Source organism: Saccopteryx bilineata, chromosome 10, assembly GCF_036850765.1.
Source record: "Saccopteryx bilineata isolate mSacBil1 chromosome 10, mSacBil1_pri_phased_curated, whole genome shotgun sequence".
NCBI lineage: Eukaryota > Metazoa > Chordata > Mammalia > Chiroptera > Emballonuridae > Saccopteryx > Saccopteryx bilineata.
This window is the reverse complement of record NC_089499.1, coordinates 1,752,717-1,773,822: the sequence shown is the minus strand read 5'-3', so window position 1 is coordinate 1,773,822 and position 21,106 is coordinate 1,752,717. Positions and strand designations below refer to the sequence as shown.

At 53.9% G+C, this 21,106-nt stretch overlaps 2 protein-coding genes across 2 annotated transcripts in view; one reads left to right on the top strand and one right to left on the bottom strand.

Moving 5' to 3' along the window:
- Positions 1 to 14,167, bottom strand: part of CNTN6 (contactin 6) — a 124,803-nt gene extending 110,636 nt beyond the window's left edge. The window contains 1 exon segment of the mRNA XM_066244741.1: positions 14,111 to 14,167. Coding sequence (XP_066100838.1) covers positions 14,111 to 14,165 — 55 coding nt within the window. The 5' untranslated portion in view covers positions 14,166 to 14,167.
- A 2,763-nt stretch (positions 14,168 to 16,930) lies between these two features.
- Positions 16,931 to 20,197, top strand: LOC136314581 (proline-rich protein 36-like). The gene has a single exon (XM_066245628.1). The coding sequence runs from the start codon at positions 16,931 to 16,933 to the stop codon at positions 20,195 to 20,197; it is 3,267 nt and encodes a 1,088-aa protein (XP_066101725.1).
- Positions 20,198 to 21,106: the final 909 nt, after the last annotated feature.

Sequence of the window (21,106 nt, the reverse complement as noted above, 5' to 3'; positions counted from 1 at the left end):
CCCTGAGGTCACTCTGTCGTGTGCCAGAACTCCGTGCCCACTGCTCCTTCCGCGCCCCGGCATGCTCAGCATTCCCCACCCACCTCTCCCCGCCTCATGGCCTGAATAAAAGCTCTGTCCCCCCCCCCCCCCCGTCCGCCTCGCCACCCTCATCCACAGCCCCGGTGGGCGGGGTGACTCCCTCTTCACCTTTACTACGTCCCCAACCCGCTCAAATACATGTATGGCTGCAGCCGGGTCCCTGAACCAAATTATTAATTCTTTTTATGCCTTGCTTGCTGAGATAGCCCCTCCCCCTCACTCTTTCCATAACGTCCACCACTGACCGGCCAGGGCAGGCCTTGTCAGCGCGCAGGTTTGTTTAGGATTTCTTCTTTCATCTCCCCCCGCCTGCCTCCCCTCCCGGGGACCTTGTTCTCAAAGGGGAGACATGACAGTGTCTGAAAGGGCTTGTGACGTCCTCTGGGGCTGGGTACACCCCTCCGCGGCCCCGTGGGTCTCCTCCCTGTGGGCACCACCGCCCCCGTGGGCCTCGAGTGGCCCGGGCGCCCCCACTCAGTGCTCCTTGTTGCTGTTTATTTCTGCTCACGTGGTAAATGCCTTTTCCCCACTGTTTCTAAGTAATGGTCAGTTATTTCTCAGATGTTAGAAACTCCATTCTGCAGGGAATTCTTCTTTGAATTCCCCCCAGCCAACTGAGACTTCCCTAGTATAGGCTTTGAAAGACATGCGTCATTTAATGCACTAATCCTGGGTCTCTGTGTGTGTGCACATGTGTGCACATGTGTGTGTGTAAGAGTACCCAGCCACTAGACTACAGGATCTCTCAGGAATGCACCAAGGTCACCTTTGCTCAGTACTTTACCTGTAGCCAGGGCTTGGTATCTTTTTTCTTTTGGTAAGAGGCATACAGCCTGACCAGGATCCACTTGAAAACCCCATCTGGGGCTGATGCTCCAATACAGAGCTATTTTTAGCACCTGAGGCTGATGCTTGGACCAACCAATCTATCCTCAATGCCTGGGGCCGATGCTCAGATCAATCAAGCCACTGCTGCAGGAGGGGAAGAGGGAGAGAAAAGAGGGGTAAAGGGTGGAGAAGCAGATGGTCACTTCTCCTGTGTGTCTGACCAGGAATCAACCCAAAACGTCCATACGCCAGGCCGACGCTCTATCCCCTGAGCCACTGGCTGGGGCCAGGGCTTGGCATCTTAACTCAGTTTTATTCCCAGTGTTCCTGCCATACGCCCCTCACTGTCTCCGGCACGGGATGCAGACGCACACGGCGGAAGTCGTGTGATGCACAGTGGTTCTCGGATGACTGAGAAGTTATGAGGCGCTGGTGGACTCCCCCGTCCACAAGAACGGTTACTAATTACACTTCCCACCACTGTGGCCATCTGGGATGCAACAGGAACAAAGACAGAAGGCTTCAGCGGCCGTCATGACCATCACTCAGTCCACAAGGTCGCAGGAAGGACAGGAAGCCGGATGGGACGCGGGTGATAGCAGACCTGGGAAGTCACAAGCGGCGGCCGGATCGCTTCAGTCTGGGGACGCGTGCCCACGCCTCCGGGCAAAGGTCCCGTCGGGAAATCTGTCCTCTGTGTCTTTACTGAAACCATGTTCTTCGCCCTGCCTCTCAGAGGGCATTGGACAGGCTCCGTGCCAATTAAGAGACAGTTAGTAAACAGGGGAGAGGCTCTGCAGAGATTCACAAACCTGTTAGCTTTACCCCTGGCTGCAGCCAAAGCACCAGGGAATTCATACGGGGGGGAAAAAAAACAAAAATAAAACCTCTGTACAAGCGAATGCACGGAGTGGGTACCAGAGAAACGCCTCCAGCTGAGATTTGCGGGGAAGACCCATGGTATAAAGGATTATCCTAGATCAGGCCAGCGCACGGGGTCTGTGGAGAGAGGCGCGGGGCGGCCGCTTGCGCTAGCGCAGGGCTCTGTCATGGGGACGGGGGCGTGGGCCGTCGCTGGTGTTTCCTCCGGGAGACCCCGTCCGTGAGCCCTTGGGGAGGCAGAAACACCCAGTGGGTCAGAACCTCCCAGAACATCAGACAGCAGAAGGAACCACACCTGCCCACGTCCGCCGTACCAGCCTACAGATAAAGGGACTGCGGTCTGATATTTCACGTGGTGTTTCTGGTGTCAGAGGGCGAGCGGCAGCGTCTCTGAGATGACAGCGCTGGTCTGAGGTCCCTCCTCCAAGGAAAACATTGGACATGGGCATGTCCAGAGGGAAGGGGGACGCTCCTGTGGCCACTGCAGCCCAGAGGCAGCTGTCCACCTCCGGGGAGACACGTCCCCAGGGGAGGGCGTGGAGGTCCCCAGGTCCAGAGGGCAGGGGGACACAGCTGACCACCTCTGTGGAGACACGTCCCCAGGGGAGGGTGTGGGGGTCCCCAGGTCCAGAGGGAAGGGGGACGCTCCTGTGGCCACTGCAGCCCAGAGACAGCTGTCCACCTCCGGGGAGACACGTCCCCAGAGGAGGGCGTGGAGGTCCCCAGGTCCAGAGGGAAGGAGAGACACATCCCCCAGGGGAGGGCGAGGAGGTCCCCAGGTCCAGAGGGAAGGGGAGACACGTCCCCAGGGGAGGGCGTGGGGGTCCCCAGGTCCAGAGGGAAGGGGGACGCTCCTGTGGCCACTGCAGCCCCGGGCAGCTGACCACCTCCAGGGAGACCCGGCCCCAGGGGAGGGCGTGGGGGTCCCCAGGTCCAGAGGGAAGGAGAGACACATCCCCCAGGGGAGGGCGAGGAGGTCCCCAGGTCCAGAGGGAAGGGGAGACACGTCCCCAGGGGAGGGCGTGGGGGTCCCCAGGTCCAGAGGGAAGGGGGACGCTCCTGTGGCCACTGCGGCCCAGAGACAGCTGTCCACCTCTGGGGAGACCCGGCCCCAGGGGAGGGCGTGGGGGTCCCCAGGTCCAGAGGGAAGGGGGACGCTCCTGTGGCCACTGCAGCCCCGGGCAGCTGACCACCTCCAGGGAGACACGTCCCCAGGGGAGGGCGTGGGGGTCCCCAGGTCGGAGGCCCGGCACCTGTAGCAGGTTTGGACGGCGAACAGCCGGGGGCCGAGTCTTCCTGGGAGGCAGCGTGTTACCCGTGGCGGCTTAAACAGGGGCGAGTCCTGACGTCAGCAGAACACGGGCGTGTTCTCGACGTGGGTGCTTGTGCTCCCCATGGTCTGTGTGAGTCTGCAGACATCTTTCGATGGTCGTGACTTGGACGTGGCGTGGATGTTTTTGGCATCTACTGGGCGGGGGGCAGGGAGGCTGCTAGACACCCCACAGCACACGGAGAGTCCCATGTAGCAATGACAGAGCTGGCCTGAAACCCGAGGGTCGGGTCCATCTTGTCTGAGAAACTCTGGTTTACCAGTAGGAGGTGGATTGATTCTGTTGTCTAAGTTTTGAAACAAAATTCCGGGCGACTTTGTCTGCATTTTACAATTTCCTGTCTTTCTGGTATCCCCAAATACGCCTTCACTTACATTGGGGGTGTGCTCTGTGGTTAGCAGAGGCCAGTTACCCGTTTGTGGTACACTGAGGTGGCACATGACCCCCGGCCCGTCTTGACCCTGGATATTCGACTCCCAGCAGTAAGAAGTCACCACCCAGAGCCCCAGGGATGCTGTTGACATGGCCCCCAGCAAGCATGACAAAGTCCCACTGTACCAGGATTCCGTCAGGGGAGGGTTTACGTTAGGAAGACGACCCTGTACCGTTGTGAGAGACGCTGGGGAAGAAAGCGTCCGAAAGCGGGAGTGTAGGGTCACAGTGATGTCACCAGCCAGCCCTCCTGAGCACCGGAGCGGGTGGAGAAGACCAGTCCAGCGAGGGGACCCGGAGCGCAAGGAAGCCGGCTGCCAGGTGGACGTGTGAAGGGAAAGCCCGTGCAGACTGTCACATCTGAAACCGGACGTGGGCCTGGGGTTGTGGTTGGTCACCAGTGTGAGCAGATGGGGACAAAGCTGGACACGAAGAAGACGGGACACTCCCTACGATTACGTGGAGCTCAGAGACCGTGCCATCTTCTCCAGAAGCTCACTTCCTTATGGGTCAGCCTGAATCCAGAACCACACAGAGGAGGGACGTTTGGGAAAGGTAGCTTTGGCGAAGCCGAGTTAGTCGGTCCTCCTGCTTCCTGGTCAGAGGTCCCCTGGTCATCGCTCGGTTCTCCCCTGAAAGGGGACCGTAGGTCAGCCAAGAGGAGCATAAAATGACTGTGGGTGGCTGTTTACCCTCTTGGCACGCCAGCCGCTAAATATTGGTCTCAGGCCGTCTCTCCACATTCACAGTCTGTTTGCAGTGTCTGAGCGGCTCACTGAATGAACTGATTGACTATTTTCATGACAGGCAGGCTAATCAATGAGCTTGAAGGCTGGGACCTAGCCCCGCCCTGCCCTCATCCTGCGACAGCCACGCTTGACAACTCCTCACAGTCCTGGTATAAAGGACTGCCCGTGTGTGAATGCACCCCATCAGTGGCGGATGCTCTTGAAGATGATTTTATAAAACAACAATTAGAAAATGATGACAGAGCCCTGGCCGGTTGGCTCAGTGGTAGAGCGTCGGCCAGGTGTGTGGAAGTCCGGGTTCGATTCCCAGCCAGGGCACACAGGAGAAGCACCCATCTGCTTCTCCACGCTTCTCTCCTCTCCTTCCTCTCTGTCTCTCTCTTCCCCTCCCGCAGCCAAGGATTCATTGGAGCAAAGTTGGCCCGGGTGCTGAGGATGGCTTTATGGCCTCTGCCTCAGGTGCTAAGAAGAGCTCAGTTGCTGAGCAACAGAGCAATGTCCCAGATGGGCAGAGCATCGCCCCCTACTGGCCTTGCCAGGTGGATCCCGGTTGGGGCACATGCAGGAGTCTATCTCTGCCTTCCCTCCTCTCACTGAATAAATAAAAATAAATAAATAAAATGGCGAAAAACCCCAGCACAGAACAATTCAATCATGATTACCCCACAGAATGGCGTCAGAGGGGATTAATACACTTACAAATGAGTCCCCGAGTGCCTTGAAGCTGAGAGATGCCAGGACACCCTCATGCATTCTTCCATTGAGGACGGCACTGGTTAGAAGTGGGGAGACAGTGTGCACCCTTCACTTAACACCATTGCCTAGCAGAGCTGAAAAGGTCGTGGTCATCTCCTGGGGCAGGAATTACTAACTCGAGGGTCACCAAGACCGAGGGCAGTCCCCAGCTGGTGACTATAGTTTCTAATATGGCACTGTGGTCTCGAAACCTGCTAAGAAAGTAGATCTGATTTGTCTCAACACACACGCACGCACACACACACACACACGCACGCGCACGCGTACACACACTCATATGCACACGCACACAGTGCACACACACATGCACAAGCACACATGTACACACATGCGCACACGTGCAGGCACACACATACACACGCAGGCGCACACAGTGCACACACACAAATGCACACACACACACACAGGGTTTGTTAATGCGCCGACATGATCCTAATCTGTAGTCACCGAGGCTGGGCCCCCTATGGCCCCATGTACACCGCTGAGCCGGGGCTGCCCGTGCCGGGGGCTGGCTGTTTCCTTGTCAGCGCCCCCACAAAGCACACAGCCGTGCTCATCCTTACCTGCTCCACCCCCAAATAGAGAGGGGACAAGCCGACCCCCTTTGTGTGTGGGGGGGAAGATGTTAGAGGTTCTGTATCTGCTTGGTCTGATATGTTTGATAATCTATGTTTTCTATATACTTTATAAGGCACATGACACGATTGTGAGTATGTCGGGTCCGTATGCGGACAGCGACGGCTTCTGCTTGTGGGTGTATGAAATTAGGGAAACCGTCTCTTTCAACCGTATTACCCTTGGTGCTGAAGCCAGCCTCTGGGCACAGGCAGCACCAACATCAGAAAGCCCACCATTCACACCAGTTTGATCTGTGTCAGGCGGCGACGTCCTGAATTAATACTGAAGGAAGTTTCCGTCTGAGCATTGGATCCTCATCACCCCCTCTGCCCTGGTCTGGTCCTGAGCTCCTCGATAATTCCTGGACCTCTGTTTCCACTCCGCCAGCTCCGGCAGAGAGGATGAGCCTTCTCTGTGTTTCTCTCTCAGGCTCGGATGAAACGCTGCCCATAAAAACATTGTAAACTGTAGTGCACTGGGGAGGGGAGAGGGGCACCTGTTCAGCTATTAAAGGTTAGTCTTTATTTTCCCTTTAGATTTGAGCATTCCATGATGGTAAACTTGCTTTCAACAAGCACAGATACTATCTCATTTTCAGAATGAGTATTTGAGAAAAAAAAAAAAATGACCTCTTTTTCAGCCAAGGTGTGGAGAGAACATTCCTCTTCGTGGAACGGAGGTTAGGAGGCAGGGGGATTGTTTGATGCCTGGAGGGTAACTCAGAGGGGAGGTCGCCTTTGAACTCGGCTGGGAAGGGCTGGGTTTGGCTTCAGGAGGAGGATTTGGACCTGGAGGAAGACGTCTCTGGTGCAGACAGCGGGACACAGAGACTTGGAACAAGGCACCCTGTGCGGGGGCTGGGGGGGGTTGTCTACACGTAGGATTTAAACAAAGGATCGTGGAGGAGAGTCAGGGAAGGCTCCTGACACAGGTTGACTTGAATTAATTGGAGAACTTTCAATATTTGTTGAAGGAAATTGAATTTGAATGCTTGATTAGACGGGTTGAGCTTTCTGGGAAACGGGGTCTCTGAAGGTCACGACGCAGAGTTTGACACAGAGTAATGCCGCCACCAGCTGTCTCTTTGTGCAGGTTTGTCTGAGAGGGGCCTGCGTCCTCTGCCCCATCCTGGAAACGATCCTGATGGTGCCTGCAGACAGGGGCAGCGCTTAGGAAGCCTCTAGAAAAACTTGGGAAAGAGAGAATGGGGACCTGACTGGACTGATGACCCTGAAACTGGAAAAGAAGGAATGAGTACATCTTGAGAGACAGTAGAGCCGGGGTGGTCACTGTTTAGATGATCTCTGATGCGGAATCGTGGTTGTCTGCTACCTAATAATATTAAAACACCATGGTCTGTCTGTCTGTGGAACAGAATACCCCCTGAGCAGAATACCACCAGATTGATGTCGATGTCAGGCGCACCAAGCCAAGAGTCTGAGTTCGCTTCAAAACTGAGAAGTAGCTTTGTGTGTTCAGGACAGACATACATCTCAAGTTGATTTTATTAGGGTGGCCCTGGCTCATGAAATTGCACAGGTATCAGGCGCACAATTCCACAACACGTCCTCTGTCCACTGTATTGACCACCCCAAGTCACGTCTCTGCCCATCACCTCTGTGAGGCCAAAGGATATACTGCGATTAAAACATGTATGCTTACAAAGGGATCCTAATAATAGCTGAGAAAACCCTAAAAGTATTTGGGAATATCGGATTACCCATAGGTAGTCCTGCGGGCTTACTCTGAAATCCATCATTTATTTAAATGAGTCACGCCCTGATGCATGAGGGATGAAGCCATGAATAAGACAGGTACTATCTTTGCCTGCAGAAGACCCTATATTCTACCAGACGCAGAGAGAAAGAGGACAGGTCACAGACAGAGGCATAAATAAGTTCATTCAGATAGTGCCGTGTGCACTGAAGACCTTGGAACAGGTTGATGAGGGTGAGCCTTGGGGGTGAATACGGGGGGCCACGTGCTGGCCCCCAGGACAGGGTGCTGAGGTGACGGATCTGAGGTGGTGTAATGGGAAGAGCCAGCCATCGAGAGACCTGGAGAAGAGCGTCCCGGCCCCTGAACAGCACGTGCAAAGGCCCTGAGCCTAAGAAAGAAGTCTGTGTAGTGAGCAGAGGGGGACGTAAGTGCAATGGAGATGGAAGGGGCTCACAGAAGTCCTGTTGTCTTGCCAACCATGGGAAGAACACTTCTCACAAAAGTTAGGGGATACTTGATCGCTTCATATCCGTTTTGAAATATTCCCTAGTTTTTGTGAGTGGTCTAGTTTGATTTTAAATCTCGGCACAGTTTTAAGTAGGAGAAGAAGAACTCGATCCGTCCCCCCCCAGCAGTTTCAGTTGGTGGCACGGTTCTTTATGGGACCTTCATGTGAAAACACGACCTGCTGTTTAACACCTCTGCGGAACACCTGACCTCTCCTAAGAGTCAAGCTGAAAGCCGTTCTCCCTGTTCCTTCTCCCGACAGGCCACTTCCTCGCGGAATAGCTCACTGCACACCGAGCCTCACCTTCCGATGCTGACACACCAGAACTTTTTTTTTTTTCTACGTTGTTACCCGTCCTAAAACACAATTTCATTAAGGGTTTAGACTCTGTTACTTTGGAGGGAGATTTGATAACCCTATAAACACCTTCATCAGTAGGCACTGCCTACAACTGGCGTTTTCACATTTCTCCGTGGGGCCGTCTGGGTTAGAAATTGCACAGATGTCACTTGACTTGAAAACATGGCTTCACGCTCCACCCGCCAAGGTGCCGTGATGCTGTCTGCCTGTCTGTCTGAGCGAGGCCGGAGGCAGAGCGCGGGCTGAGACACACTCGCTCTCCGTCACGCTCTGTCCCGGGGGGACGTCCCCGGGGGGAGTCCGTGGTGAGCTCCGGGGACCTCGGAGCCACGCAGCTGGACAGCAGGGTCTCCCGCCCTGACACATCGCCGCCTCCATGGCAGGAAGCTGGGTCCACTCTTGCGGCTTTTTCTCTCTCACGTAGTTTATTTACTCCCGTTCTCGACTCAAACAGTACCAGGTTTTGTTTGAACTAGAAGGAAGTTCATAAAATCACAAATACTTCCAGTCCCGGGTGATCCATCACAGCCCTCCGTCAGGCGCGTGCGGGACTCCGGGTCTGTCCCGAGGGCCACTTTCCGGCAAGTCCATTTGGAAAACTGCGTGCTGTGTCAGCGTGCTGACAGGTTTTGTTTGTTTTGTTTTGTTTTTTCTTTATTGCTGTAACCCTCCAGACTATTTCATTCAAGTTTTAAGACTTTGGGAGAAGTTCTGAAAAGAACAGAGGCACGTTTTTGTCAATAGACACGACCAGCAAACGGTGCTGGAAAGACGGCTTCTCATTCTGGTCTCAGTGGTCCTCAGAGGAATTCATGCGGTGTGAGAAACGGGCTCACGACGTCCTGATGACATCATGTGCTCATCGGGGCGGCTGAGGGAGGCCCGAGTGCCGCTCTGCCGGAGATGGTGACGCGGTCTCTGTCCCTGTCCTGGCAGGAGTCAGTCTCTCTCGGAAAAAGCCAGGTCTCACACCGAATCGCCGGGACTCCCTCAGGACTGACCGAATGGCTGTTCAGTCCCCAGGATTCGGATAGAGGCGCTCCGCCCACAGCAAAACTCACACAACCAATAATCCACTTCTTTATGGACCAAGAGGGTTGTTTCCAAAAAAAAAAAAAAAAAATAGAAAGAGAAAGAGAAAAAACTAACCTTTAAAGAATAAGATTGTGTTAAAAGAGACTATATCAGGAAGGAATTCTCAATATGAGATAAATACTGAATGAATGTTACGGAAATATAGTCTCTTAGAACTAGCGATGGTGGCTCTTACTGTGTCTGAGTCTGTGAGACCGTCCCCTGACCTTCGTGACGCTGTTCTTAAGGGCGGCGAAGCCCAGGCCCCGGGTTTAAAATGGTGCTGTCGCTACACACGGGAACACATAACATGTAAGGCACATGGCGCAGCATACTGGTGTGCGATCTAGCTCGTTATCACGTTTACCGTATTAATCAAGTACTTATTTAAAACTCAAATTTTTAAAAATTGCAACTTGAGTTTTAAAAATCTGCCTATAGCCTGACCAGGTGGTGGCACAGAGGATAGAGCGTTGGCCTGGGACGCAGAAGACAGATTTGAAAACCCAAGGTCGCTGGCTTGAGCAAGGGGTCACTGGCTCAGCTGGAGCCCCCCAATATGAGAAAGCAATCAATGAACAACTAAGGGGCTGCAACAAAGAACTGATGCTTCTCATCTCTCTCCCTGCCTGTCTATCCCTATCTGTCCCTCTCTCTTGTCTCTGTATTTCTGCTAAAAAAATTTTCTTAATTAAAAAAAAAATCTGCCTATAATTTCTAAAATTTTACTTAAATATCCTAGTAAAGTAAAAAAAGAAAAAGAAAGAAAATTAAAGAAAGAACAGCCTCTGGTATTTTCTGAGCCTTTTTCCACTGCAGGAGATTTGAACAGTTAACCACATCAGTGCATCCTGGGTTTCTCCCACACGGAATGCTCCAACATCAGCACAAGCGGATCCCGCACGACCCCTCTTCTGCGTCACACCCACGACAGACCTGTTCTACACACTGTGCTTCATGTGTACTTAAGAATAAAATATCTCGCCCTGGCCGGTTGCTCAGTGGTAGAGCATCGGCCTGGCGTGCAGAGGTCCTGGGTTCGATTCCCGGTCAGGGCACACAGGAGACGTGCCCATCTGCTTCTCCACCCCGCCCCCTCTCCTTCCTCTCTGTCTCTCTTCCCCTCCCGCAGCCAAGGCTCCATTGGAGCAAAAGATGGCCCGGGCGCTGGGGATGGCTCCTTGGCCTCTGCCCCAGGCGCTAGAGTGGCTCTGGTCGCAACAGAGCAACGCCCTGGAGGGACAGAGCATCGCCCCCTGGTGGGCAGAACATCGCCCCTGGTGGGCGTGCCGGGTGGATCCCGGTCGGGCGCATGCTGGAGTCTGTTTGACTGTCTCTCCCTGTTTCCGGCTTCAGAAAGATACAAAAAAAAAAAAAAAAAGAATAAAATATCTCTTCGTGAGATCTCTCTCTAAAAGAAAATAAATAGATTCAGAGATGTAATGTTTCCTTTCCTGGACAGTGTTGTCCCTACATTATTCTATCAACATAGTTGCATTTTTCTACCCAAAGACCCTACCACATACATTGATGATGTAATTCAAAAGTATATTATTAACAAAGTTTCTTAATTAAATGGGCCTTGATTTTCTTATTATATTTTTAGAAAATGTTTTTGGGTTTTTTTTTTTTTGTATTTTTCTGAAGCTGGAAACGGGGAGAGACAGTCAGACAGACTCCCGCATTCACCCGACCAGAATCAACCCGGCCCACCCACCAGGGGGCAATGCTCTGTCCCTCCGGGACGTTGCTCTGTCGTGACCAGAGCCACTCTAGCACCTGGGGCAGAGGCCAAGGAGCCATCCCCAGCGCCCGGGCCTTCTTTGCTCCAATGGAGCCTCGGCTGCAGGAGGGGAAGAGAGAGACAGAGAGGAAGGGGGGGGGGGGGGAGAGGTGGAGAGGCAGATGGGCGCTTCTCCTGTGTGCCCTGGCTGGGTATCGAACCTGGGACCTCCGCACGCCAGGCCAACGCTCTAGCACTGAGCCAACCGGCCAGGGCCGAAAATGTTGAAATAAAATAATAAAACTTATAAAATACGCATTTTTTTTTTCCTGAAGCTGGAAAAAATGGGGAGAGACAGTCAGACAGACTCCCGCATGCGCCCGACCGGGATCCACCCGGCACGCCCACCAGGGGTGACGCTCTGCCCACCAGGGGGCGATGCTCTGCCCCTCCGGGGCGTCGCTCTGCCGAGACCAGTGCCACTCTAGCGCCTGGGGCAGCGGCCAAGAAGCCATCCCCAGCGCCCGGGCCATCTTTGCTCCAATGGAGCCTTGGCTGCGGGAGGGGAAGAGAGAGACAGAGAGGAAGGAGGGGGGGGTGGAGAAGCCAATGGGCGCTTCTCCTATGTGCCCTGGCCGGGAATCGAACCCGGGTCCCCCGCACGCCAGGCCGACACTCTACCACTGAGCCAACCAGCCAGGGCCTAAATACGCATAATTTTGAAAATGTTTCAGAGTCATAATGCATGCCCAGATGGATTACGGTTCCCAGTGAAGACCCATGGCCCAGTGTCTGCAGGAAAGGTGTTAGAGACGCTGTTGAGTTATTTAAAAAATAAAAGAGGAAGAGAGGTTGGGGCAGAATTTTCAGTTTTAATTGACTGCGTAGGGAGATTGAGAATGTCAACATTTTGATGATTATCGTAGTGAATATCGGAAGGAAAAAAACACAATAGTGCAAGGTGTAGCCTTTCAAAACGAATAAAAAGTAAGTTTTGGGAAATTGAAGAAAATATTACACATAAGCGTAGAAGTCGCACTGATCACGTTAGACAACACTGCTAATAAACTTGTGAAAGCTAAGGGAGCGTGTTCAAGCCGGGAGACAGCCTCAAAATCTCTAAAACAAGAAACTGACTCAAAGCAGTGATCTTTAGTATAGAGCTTCACCATCCTTACCTCAGGGGCAACGTTTAGCTAAGACGATCTTCTTTAAAAAGCTGCGGCTTCAAAAAAAAAAAAACACATCCAATCTGTTCTTTCTCAAGGAAATTGTACACCCAGGGTAAACGATGATTTTTTTTTTCCCTTTAGAATAAAGCAAAGGGACATATTGAATCACATCCAACTTGAATAAATAAAAAGTCACAGAAGAACTGGAGAATTTCTCAGCTTTCATATATGTTCTGAGAACAATAATTTATTTTAATTTAATACAGAAGTTCTTCCAGAGCTACGATGCTGATTTAATATATACATGTTTTAAGGACAAAATGTAGAAATGTTCAGTTTCTACAGGACGCTGAAACTCGAGTGTGGAGAATTCTTATTCACACATGCCTACTTTGGGGACACCCTGATGACTGTCTTTTTAAATCTATTACCAAAAAAAAAAAAAAGGCCATTGTTATTTTACTTTGAATCTTTGTTAGCAGTGTTAAAAGTGACATAATAACTGCATAAATGTGACTGTGGTCTTCTAGCCATTGGGTTCTCAGGGGTAAAATATAACTTTGTTTACACGTTTTCCTGAGTCTCCTGGTTGATGTCTGTGTATGTTCGCATTCTCACAGCTCTTTGAGATGAGCAGATCTGTCCATTTCTGGGATGTGCGATCAGATACAGGGCTCTAACAATCGCTGTGTTTCTTCTGGCTGGGAAGCTATATCGTTTGTTCCTGTGTTTCTGACAGTGCAGCGCCTACATCCCAGCTGGTGGGAGGCGGCATGGTGTGCTAGAAGGGCTGCTCTCTGAAGTTCAGGAGACCCGGCGGATGTCCACGTCTGTGGCCACTCACGCAGGTAAGACTGACCACGGAGACCGGAGCGCTGTGGTCCGCGACGGTGGCCAGTTACAAAGTAGATGCTACCTCTCCCTCCGCGCCTCCTCCCATGTCCCTTCACGGTGTCACTCTGCACGTTCTATCAGGAGATGGCACGCGTGTCCATACCCCCCAAATCCGGGCTGGCCTCGTGACTTGCACTGGTTAAAAGAACACAGCGGAAGTGACCGCGTCAGTTACCAGGTTGGACGTCGAGATACCGTGCACACGTCTGATTTCTGTTGGAACCAGGGGCCGGCACCGTGGGAAAGAGCTCAGACTCACAGAGGATGAGAGGCACCCGGACCTGGGCGGCAGCCGCCCAGTGTCTCAGGGGAGAGTGTCCTAGACGGGCAGGTCCCAGAGCGCCCAGACAAAACCAGTACGATCAGCCCAGATGGGCCCACTATAAACTGTCAGATTAGAGACTCCTCAACTAAGTACATGGCAGTTTGTTATTTTAATCCACGCAGATTTGGGGTGGTTTGTTACAAAGCAAAAGCTAATAGATACACAGACCTTACTCTATTTAGCTTCAGTGAAACAATGTATCATTAAAATAGAAAGAAAAAATTCAATAGTTGATCTACCTCTGATGTAACATTCTATGTCACTTTTTCTTCCAGGACAATATAGTTGTTTTGGGTTTTTTTGCCACACCAAATTCTAAATCTGAAGGACAATATATATTTCAACTTTAATGTTTAAATAATTCACTAAGAAAGAAATAATAGCCTTCATTGTTTATTGATGACAAAAAATTTACCTTCTTTCTATAAAAATATCACATTTGACCATTTATAATCAAAATAATCTTAGTTCTGTTTAAAAATAGCACTTCATACATGTTGGAAGGATTCAACTCCCCGGATTAGCTATAGAGATCACCTCCAAATATTATCGCTTAGGCATTCAATTAACTATTATGCAATTAAATCGCATCATCTGTAAAAACAAATAAAACATAAATAGATTATCAACCAGAAGTTATAATAATAGAACACTTTACCTGCACAGGCACTGATGAGTGGCAGCAGAATTACCAGTTTCCATAGCAACCTCATTTCCACTTTTTAAAGTCAAAGTTTCTCCCATACAACCAGCATGAAAAAAAAAATGTCTGTCTTCCAGTCAATATATTCACAGTCTGAAAAGAAACAAAATTGCCATGAAATGACAAGTCTAAGAAAACGCATATTTAAAGATTTATATGGATTGTGGCATTTTAATTTAATATTCAAATATCATTATCCAAAATGAAGCAATTAAAAGTCTGTGCTTTACATACATGTCTATTCTGCGAAGGTGCGTGATTTAGGTTCACACCTCAGATGTACATTTTATTTTATTTTATTTTTTATTTATTTTTATTTTTTTGTATTTTTCTGAAGCTGGAAACAGGGAGAGACAGTCAGACAGACTCCCGCATGCGCCCGACCGGGATCCACCCGGCACGCCCACCAGGGGCGACGCTCTGCCCCTCCGGGGCGTCACTCTGCTGCGACCAGAGCCACTCTAGCGCCTGAGGCAGAGGCCAAGGAGCCATCCTCAGCGCCCGGGCCATCTTTGCTCTAATGGAGCCTTGGCTGCAGGAGCGGAAGAGAGAGACAGAGAGGAAGGGGGGGTGGGGGTGGAGAAGCAAATGGGCGCTTCTCCTGTGTGCCCTGGCCAGGGTCCCCTGCACACCAGGCCGACGCTCTACCGCTGAGCCAACCAGCCAGGGCCAGATGTACATTTTATTTACCATCCAATTTGCTGCAGCCATTAATGGACGGGAATGAAATTATCCCGAATGCATTCCACGTGGATTAGAACTTTCATTAGTCTAATTTTAAGCCCATTTGTTCTGAAAATGATAAAGAAAATTAAAAGCCTGTGAAACTAACTCCTGCAGTTCTGTTGGCCTTTATTTTTTATTTTATACCATTAAGAATGAGATAAAATATTGCTCATATACACATATATATAAACCTCTTATATATATATATATTTTGTATGTATATGCATACAGCAACTTGATACAGTTCATGGATTTTTCAATATTTTTATCAACCTAAATGAGGACAACATCAAGAGTGTGTTTTAACAATGTTGTCGAGAATATGTTCATTAAGAAACATTTCCTTTTCCTAAGATAGTATGTAATTTATTACAGTACCGTATTATAGAACATATTATAGATATACAATGTGCTCGTTAAGAAAGGTTATTTTTTCCAGTGTTACTAGAAATAAATGAATGTGGTTCTTCAAAATGTCTGCAGGGGATCTATTTCCGAAAAGTGCTATCTTTCAAGCATGGACATTCTTTTCCTATGAGACTACCTTGTAATTTTCTCTAATTTATTTTGACATTTAAACTTTCCTGTGGTAAATGAATTCCAGATAAAATATTTGTGTGGCCTTTCCTCCCAAAGAGAAATCTAATAAGAGGCTCATAAAACTCATAATCTCAAAAAAGTAAAGAATAAGCTCAGAATGAACTCACTCAGGTCACATTTGATAAAATTATCATGTAACAAATGAGAGGACCTTTTGGGAACTTTTAACTTAGTTGAAATATTTTCTTGCAACCCGCAAATGCTTTTTTTTTTTTTTTTTTGCAAGGATGTGGGTTTTAGTTCTAAAACTAAGTAAAAAAAAAAAAAAAAACCCCAAAAAACAAAAAAACTAAGTAATGACCTTTAGATCATTTCCTGGTATAGTTTTAAATTTTAAAAACATTTCACTTCTGTCTCATCCTAGTTACTCCAACCTAGTAAAAACCAAAAACAATGACCCTGGTCCACTTTCTGTTTTTATGAAGTCTAAATTTAGTGCTTTCAAACCTAATCAAGACATAAACATCAGAGGCAGGAAAAAAAAATACTATTCTGTTGAGTTGACATCACCCTTCTACAAATTCTCTCCTTTCTGTTTTGTTTGATAGCAAAGATTTCAGTTCCTTACACTTGAATGTCGTCGCCTTCTAGTTCATCATTCACTCATATTTTTTCCAGCAAGCATTTGTATATGATGTATCTCTATGTATTTATACCCGTTCTCGACAGACATGAGGTAGGTAGGTGTTCGAGGTGAACCCACACCCTCCCATCCTACCCTGGAGGACTTACTCTTTTATGAGACACAGGCATTCAGCAAAACAGCAGAAGCAAACACACACACACACTAACACACACTCACAAACACACACGCACACACACTCACAAATGCACACACACACACACACGCATATGTTGGTAAATACCGCAATGCATGGAAGGACAAAGGGACAGCTCTGAGCTGGGTGGTGGGCTTCAGGGGCCCTCGGCCAGGTGAGGGGCACAGGGGGTGGGGCTGGCGGAGCTCAGGGACAGACAGACAGGACCGCAGGGAATGCAGCGAGCCATCCCCAGAGAGGCACCCTGAGGCGCACGTTCCCCAGGACCTGACGGAAGTCCCCTGCGATGCTCGGAGGGACAGAGGCCTGAGACGAGGCAGGACGGGGGCCCCAGTGTGCATGCCCGGCAGGCCACATCGTCGTCGGGTGAATGCCGGACGGCAGAGTGTAGCCGGGGATTGGAAGCAGGGCAGAAGCCGTTTAGTTTACATCCTACAGACGTCGCTCTGGTCGACGGGGAGACTGGAGGACATGGGGCTGCACACTGGGAACATGCTGATAAACTAACAGGTGACTTCGTGGCACGAGAAGGGACCACAGTGGGTGCTCTTGCCGAGCGCGGTGACCCACAGATGAAGAAAACTGGGTCTCTGAGGAGGCTGCCTGGCCTTGAACCTCTTGTCTGTTCTCCTCGTGTGGATATGACAACAAGCATCACCTTCCTAAGCCGATGCAGTGCCTGCAGGCTGACACCCTGCGCTGTCCCCTGTCACCCCACCCGGGACTGTCCCTGCGCCGTCCCCTGTCACCCCACCCGGGACTGCCGCTGCGCCGTCCCCTGTCACCCCACCCGGGACTGCCGCTGCGCCGTCCCCTGTCACCCCACCCGGGACTGCCGCTGCGCCGTCCCCTGTCACCCCACCCGGGACTGCCCCTGCGCCGTCCCCTGTCACCCCACCCGGGACTGCCCCTGCGCTGTCCCCTGTCACCCCACCCGGGATTGCCACTATGCTGTCCCCTGCTCCACCCCACCCGGGACTGCTTCTGCACTGTCCCCTGTCACCCCACCCGGGATTGCCACTATGCTGTCCCCTGTCACCCCACCCGGGACTGCCCCTGCGCCGTCCCCTGTCACCCCACCCGGGACTGCCCCTGCGCCGTCCCCTGTCACCCCACCCGGGACTGCCCCTGCGCCGTCCCCTGTCACCCCACCCGGGACTGCCCCTGCGCCGTCCCCTGTCACCCCACCCGGGACTGCCACTATGCTGTCCCCTGCTCCACCCCACCCGGGACTGCCCCTGCGCTGTCCCCTGTCACCCCACCCGGGACTGCCCCTGCGCCGTCCCCTGCTCCACCCCACCCGGGACTGCCCCTGCGCCGTCCCCTGTCACCCCACCCGGGACTGCCCCTGCGCTGTCCCCTGCTCCACCCCACCCGGGACTGCCACTATGCTGTCCCCTGCTCCACCCCACCCGGGACTGCCCCTGCGCTGTCCCCTGCTCCACCCCACCCGGGACTGCCCCTGCGCTGTCCCCTGTCACCCCACCCGGGACTGCCCCTGCGCTGTCCCCTGTCACCCCACCCGGGACTGCCACTATGCTGTCCCCTGCTCCACCCCACCCGGGACTGCCCCTGCGCTGTCCCCTGCTCCACCCCACCCGGGACTGCCACTATGCTGTCCCCTGCTCCACCCCACCCGGGACTGCCCCTGCGCTGTCCCCTGCTCCACCCCACCCGGGACTGCCTCTGCGCTGTCCCCTGTCACCCCACCCAGGACTGCCCCTATGCTGTCCCCTGCTCCACCCCACCCAGGACTGCCCCTGCGCTGTCCCCTGTCACCCCACCCGGGACTGTCCCTGCGCTGTCCCCTGTCACCCCACCCGGGACTGCCACTATGCTGTCCCCTGCTCCACCCCACCCGGGACTGCCCCTGCGCTGTCCCGTCACCCCACCCGGGACTGTCCCTGCGCTGTCCCCTGCACCACCCCACCCGGGACTGCCTCTGCGCTGTCCCCCTGTCACCCCACCCAGGACTGCCCCTATGCTGTCCCCTGCTCCACCCCACCCAGGACTGCCCCTGCGCTGTCCCCTGTCACCCCACCCGGGACTGTCCCTGCGCTGTCCCCTGTCACCCCACCCGGGACTGCCACTATGCTGTCCCCTGCTCCACCCCACCCGGGACTGCCCCTGCGCTGTCCCGTCACCCCACCCGGGACTGTCCCTGCGCTGTCCCCTGCTCCACCCCACCCGGGACTGCCTCTGCGCTGTCCCCTGTCACCCCACCCAGGACTGCCCCTATGCTGTCCCCTGCTCCACCCCACCCAGGACTGCCCCTGCGCTGTCCCCTGCCACCCCACCCGGGACTGTCCCTGCGCTGTCCCCTGCTCCACCCCACCCGGGACTGCCCCTGCGCTGTCCCGTCACCCCACCCGGGACTGTCCCTGCGCTGTCCCCTGCTCCACCCCACCCGGGACTGCCTCTGCGCTGTCCCCTGTCACCCCACCCAGGACTGCCCCTATGCTGTCCCCTGCTCCACCCCACCCAGGACTGCCCCTGCGCTGTCCCCTGTCACCCCACCCAGGACTGCCCCTATGCTGTCCCCTGCTCCACCCCACCCGGGACTGCCTCTGCGCTGTCCCCTGTCACCCCACCCAGGACTGCCCCTATGCTGTCCCCTGCTCCACCCCACCCGGGACTGCCTCTGCGCTGTCCCCTGTCACCCCACCCAGGACTGCCCCTATGCTGTCCCCTGCTCCACCCCACCCGGGACTGCCTCTGCGCTGTCCCCTGTCACCCCACCCAGGACTGCCCCTATGCTGTCCCCTGCTCCACCCCACCCAGGACTGCCCCTATGCTGTCCCCTGCTCCACTCAGGACTGCCCCTGCGCTGTCCCCTGTCATCCCACCCGGGACTGCCCCTGCGCTGTCCCCTGTCACCCCACCCGGGACTGCCCCTGCGCTGTCCCCTGTCACCCCACCCGGGACTGCCCCTGCGCTGTCCCCTGTCACCCCACCCGGGACTGCCCCTGCGCTGTCCCCTGTCACCCCACCCGGGACTGCCCCTGCGCTGTCCCCTGTCACCCCACCCGGGACTGCCCCTGCGCTGTCCCCTGTCACCCCACCCGGGACTGCCCCTGCGCTGTCCCCGGTCACCCCACCCGGGACTGCCCGTGCGCTGTCCCCTGTCACCCCACCCGGGACTGTCCCTGCGCTGTCCCCTGTCACCCCACCCGGGACTGTCCCTGCGCTGTCCCCTGTCACCCCACCCGGGACTGTCCCTGCGCTGTCCCCTGCTCCACCCCACCCGGGACTGTCCCTACGCTGTCCCCTGCTCCACCCCACCCAGGACTGCCCCTGCGCTGTCCCCTGTCACCCCACCCAGGACTGCCTCTATGCTGTCCCCTGCTCCACTCAGGACTGCCCCTGCGCTGTCCCCTGTCACCCCACCCAGGACTGCCACTATGCTGTCCCCTGCTCCACCCCACCCAGGACTGCCCCTGCGCTGTCCCCTGTCACCCCACCCAGGACTGCCCCTATGCTGTCCCCTGCTCCACTCAGGACTGCCCCTGCGCTGTCCCCTGTCACCCCACCCAGGACTGCCACTATGCTGTCCCCTGCTCCACCCCACCCGGAACTGTCCCTGCGCCGTCCCCTGTCACCCCACCCGGGACTGCCCCTGCGCCGTCCCCGGTCACCCCACCCAGGACTGCCACTATGCTGTCCCCTGCTCCACCCCACCCAGGACTGCCCCTGCGCTGTCCCCTGTCACCCCACCCGGAACTGTCCCTGCGCCGTCCCCGGTCACCCCACCCAGGACTGCCCCTGCGCTGTCCCCGGTCACCCCACAGGCCTGTCTCCGCCTGGGATCCCTGAGAACGGAGCGCTGCCTCAGACGTCACAGTTCCCACCCTTGAATCTGACGGGAGGAGGTTCTATAGACCAAGAGCCTCTGACCACCGTGGGGCCAGGAAGTGACGACCCCTCCCAGCACGCTTAAACTCCTGGAATTCCCGATGTGAGCCTATAACACAAAAAATGTTTCCTAATTAAGGTCACGTTGTATTTTTTGTCTCTCACAACCAAAATTAGTGATGACGAGGAAGTTCATTCTTGTGGGTGTGTCTGTGACAGAGACAGAGAGAGACAAAGAGAGGAACAGGTAGGGACAGACAGGAAGGGAGAGAAATGAGAAGCATCAGTTCTTCATTGAGGCACCTTAGTTGCTCATTGATTGCTTTCTCATATGTGCCTTGACCGTGGGGCTGCAGCAGAGCGAGTGACCCCTTGCTCAAGCCAGTGACCTTGGGTCCAAGCTGGTGAGCTTTTCTCAAACCAGATGAGCCCGCGCTCAAGCTGGGGACCTCGGGGTCTCGGACCTGGGTCCTCCGCGTCCCAGTCCGATGCTCTCTCCACTGCGCCACCGCCTGGTCAGGCTCCTTCCTCATCCTGAGATCCTATAAAGTGGCCCCTCAAGACTCCAGCGTCACCTAGCAGGATGCCTGCCCCTCGGGGCTGTGCTGCTTCAAAGGTGCCGTGACATCACCCGGTTTGTCACACAGACCAGGCAGACCAACCCGGCTGGGACGCTTGCCCACGGCGTCCGGCATGGTGCGTCAGGCGCAGCTCACGGCCGCTCAGGAGGCACGCGCCTTGCTGACACCTGGCAGCCCCACCGTCTTGCACTGTGAAGAAAAGGGGGTTCGAGGACCCGCAGGCTCCATCTCCTCTACTGTGTCTCTCTTCTCTGAACGGGCTGAGTCCCGCTGACCGATGCCTTTCTAATCACATCCACTGTCTCCTGGGAGGATGACCGGGCGGTCACCTCCCCCCTCTGGTACTCTGAGACGGCTCGGTCCAGCCCAGCGCGTGACTTTCGGAGCAGACAGTGCCCTTTTCCACCAGGTTG